Source organism: Cuculus canorus, chromosome 25 (genome assembly GCF_017976375.1).
Source record: "Cuculus canorus isolate bCucCan1 chromosome 25, bCucCan1.pri, whole genome shotgun sequence".
Lineage (NCBI taxonomy): Eukaryota > Metazoa > Chordata > Aves > Cuculiformes > Cuculidae > Cuculus > Cuculus canorus.
In genome coordinates, this window is record NC_071425.1 from 7,305,340 (window position 1) to 7,307,625 (window position 2,286).

A 2,286-nucleotide genomic window follows, 5' to 3' on the forward strand; every position below is an offset into this window, starting at 1 on the left:
GATCACTCGCTTTTAATCACTTTGCTTTCTCTAGGACTGAAATATGCATTAAGCAGTTTGATTGCTTGCATGTTGATGTCTTTTAGCACCCTGAAAACTTGTGATTTCTGCATGAACTGCTGCTTATCTGCCTGGTTAAAATGTCCCATAGATGCATCAGTGCCACTGGATCCATTGGCAGATTAGAAGCCTCTTTTACTTCTTTCTCATGGGACTCAACCCTCAAAATGTAAAATTTCAGATCTAAGATTTTCTCCCAGATCTTTGTGTGTGGGCACAGCATGAGTAGATGAGCACTTATATGTGAGGAGAGCTGGGATAAATCTCTCTCACTAAAGCCTGAGAACCAGATCAGGCCTTCCTTTGCTTTGTTTTGATTGCCTTTCCTTGCCCAGACTTGCCTTGCTTTGTCTTCCCCTTTTTCATCTCCTGTGTCCCTTTCACCCTATTTCTTGTAACTATTCTTTCATTAGATGCAGCTCTTACAAAATCTGGTCCAGGAACATAGGTAAGACTGTTCTTAAAGGAGTTTAGTATTTACCCTTTTTCTTCCTTTTTTCTCATCTATCAGCAGATACCCTATTGAATAACATGTCTGAAAAACAAAGTCAAGTTCCTTATATCTATATGACAAACCCCAGTCATTCAGGTGCAAGGATTCTGTTCTTTCTTCTCTTTATAAACATCCCCACAGCAAGGAACCAATGTTAGAGTTCCAAATATTTATGCAGATTCTGGTCAAGCTCACCTAATCCTGCAATCACACGTGTTGAGATTTTTCATCTTTCCCTAGGCTTGAAGCATGTGTGATGGTGGACAGGACACGAGCATCCACTAAGAGCCTGTTGTTTGGATTGCACTGTGTAGGGAAAATGCCACAAAGAAAAGGCTTAGAAAATCACACCGTTGGATCTGGATTCGTTCTTCTGGGATTCTCTGACCATTCCAGCTTGCAGGGCATGTGCTTCACAGTGTTCCTGGTCATTTATCTTGCAGTCCTCACAGGGAACAGCCTGATTGCACTCATCACAGTGGTGGATTCAAACCTCCACAGCCCCATGTATTTCTTCCTGCGGAACTTGTCCTTCCTGGAGATCTGCTACACATCAGTCACTCTGCCAAAAATGTTGGTGGGTTTCCTGATGAAAGATGGTAGGATCTCCTTCCTCGGCTGTGCAGCCCAGCTCTATTTCCTGGTTCTGTTCGGCAGCATCGAATGCCTTCTCCTGGCTGCCATGGCCTATGACCGCTACACAGCAATCTGTGCCCCTCTGCACTACAGCCTTCTCATGAGCAGGGGACTCTGCACCAGACTGATGGTGGGCTCGTGGATGGTGGTGGTGCCAGTGCAAGTAGGACAGACCTACCAGGTGTTCACTTTGCCCTTCTGTGCATCCCATGACATTCATCACTTTTTCTGTGATGTCCCCCCACTGCTGGAACTCAGCTGTGCAGACACTTTCTGGAACCATGTAATGCTGTACACCATCATCCTGGCATTTGTAATCTTGCCCTTCTCCTTCATAGTAATTTCTTACATTAAAATTATCAGAGCAATTCTGAAAATTCCTTCAGTTCTGGGCCGACACAAAGCCTTTTCCACCTGCTCTTCACACATCGTGGTGGTGACGCTCTTCTATGGCTCAGCCATTGTTGCCTACTTAAAGCAACGGTCAAGGGATTCTGTAGACACTGACAAATACCTTGCCCTGTTTTACACAGTTGTGACCCCTGTGTTTAACCCTGTCATCTACAGCCTGAGGAATACAGAAGTGAGAATTGCCTTGAAGAGGCTCCTGTGGACAAAGTGAGACTACAGAGTATGTAAAATATCTAAAAGTCCCACTGGGGTCCATTGTTGCCTGAACAAAGTTACCCCATATTTGCTGAAACAAAACCACACGTCCAGCCTAGTTTTCATCCTCCTGAAGAAGGGGAAAAGTGTCCTAAGGCCTTCCTGTTCTGTCATTCCCCACCATATCTTTGTACCCTAGAGCATCTTCAGTACCTGGAAACAGCTTAGTGCAAAGAGCTGCGTCTGACGAACGCAACGTTAGAGGGAACCAGGCAAATGAAATCAGCAGTCAATGTGGCCCAGAGACTGACACAGCTGATGAAGAGAAGGCTCCCCTCAGGTTTGGGAAATCTCTTGCTCGACCCCACGAACTATCTACAGGGTCCAAGTTAAAAGACATGTAGGTCACCTTCCCCTGCTATAATGTATTGCACCAAGTTGTGTAATGCTTGACTAATTTGACAGAACAAATAAAAACCCAGCAGGAGGAC

General features: G+C 45.1%; 1 protein-coding gene across 1 annotated transcript; it reads left to right on the forward strand.

Moving 5' to 3' along the window:
* The first annotated feature begins 872 nt into the window (after positions 1-872).
* LOC104064918 (olfactory receptor 10AG1-like) lies at positions 873-1,811 on the forward strand. The gene has a single exon (XM_054088681.1). The coding sequence runs from the start codon at positions 873-875 to the stop codon at positions 1,809-1,811; it is 939 nt and encodes a 312-aa protein (XP_053944656.1).
* The last annotated feature ends 475 nt before the right edge of the window (positions 1,812-2,286 follow it).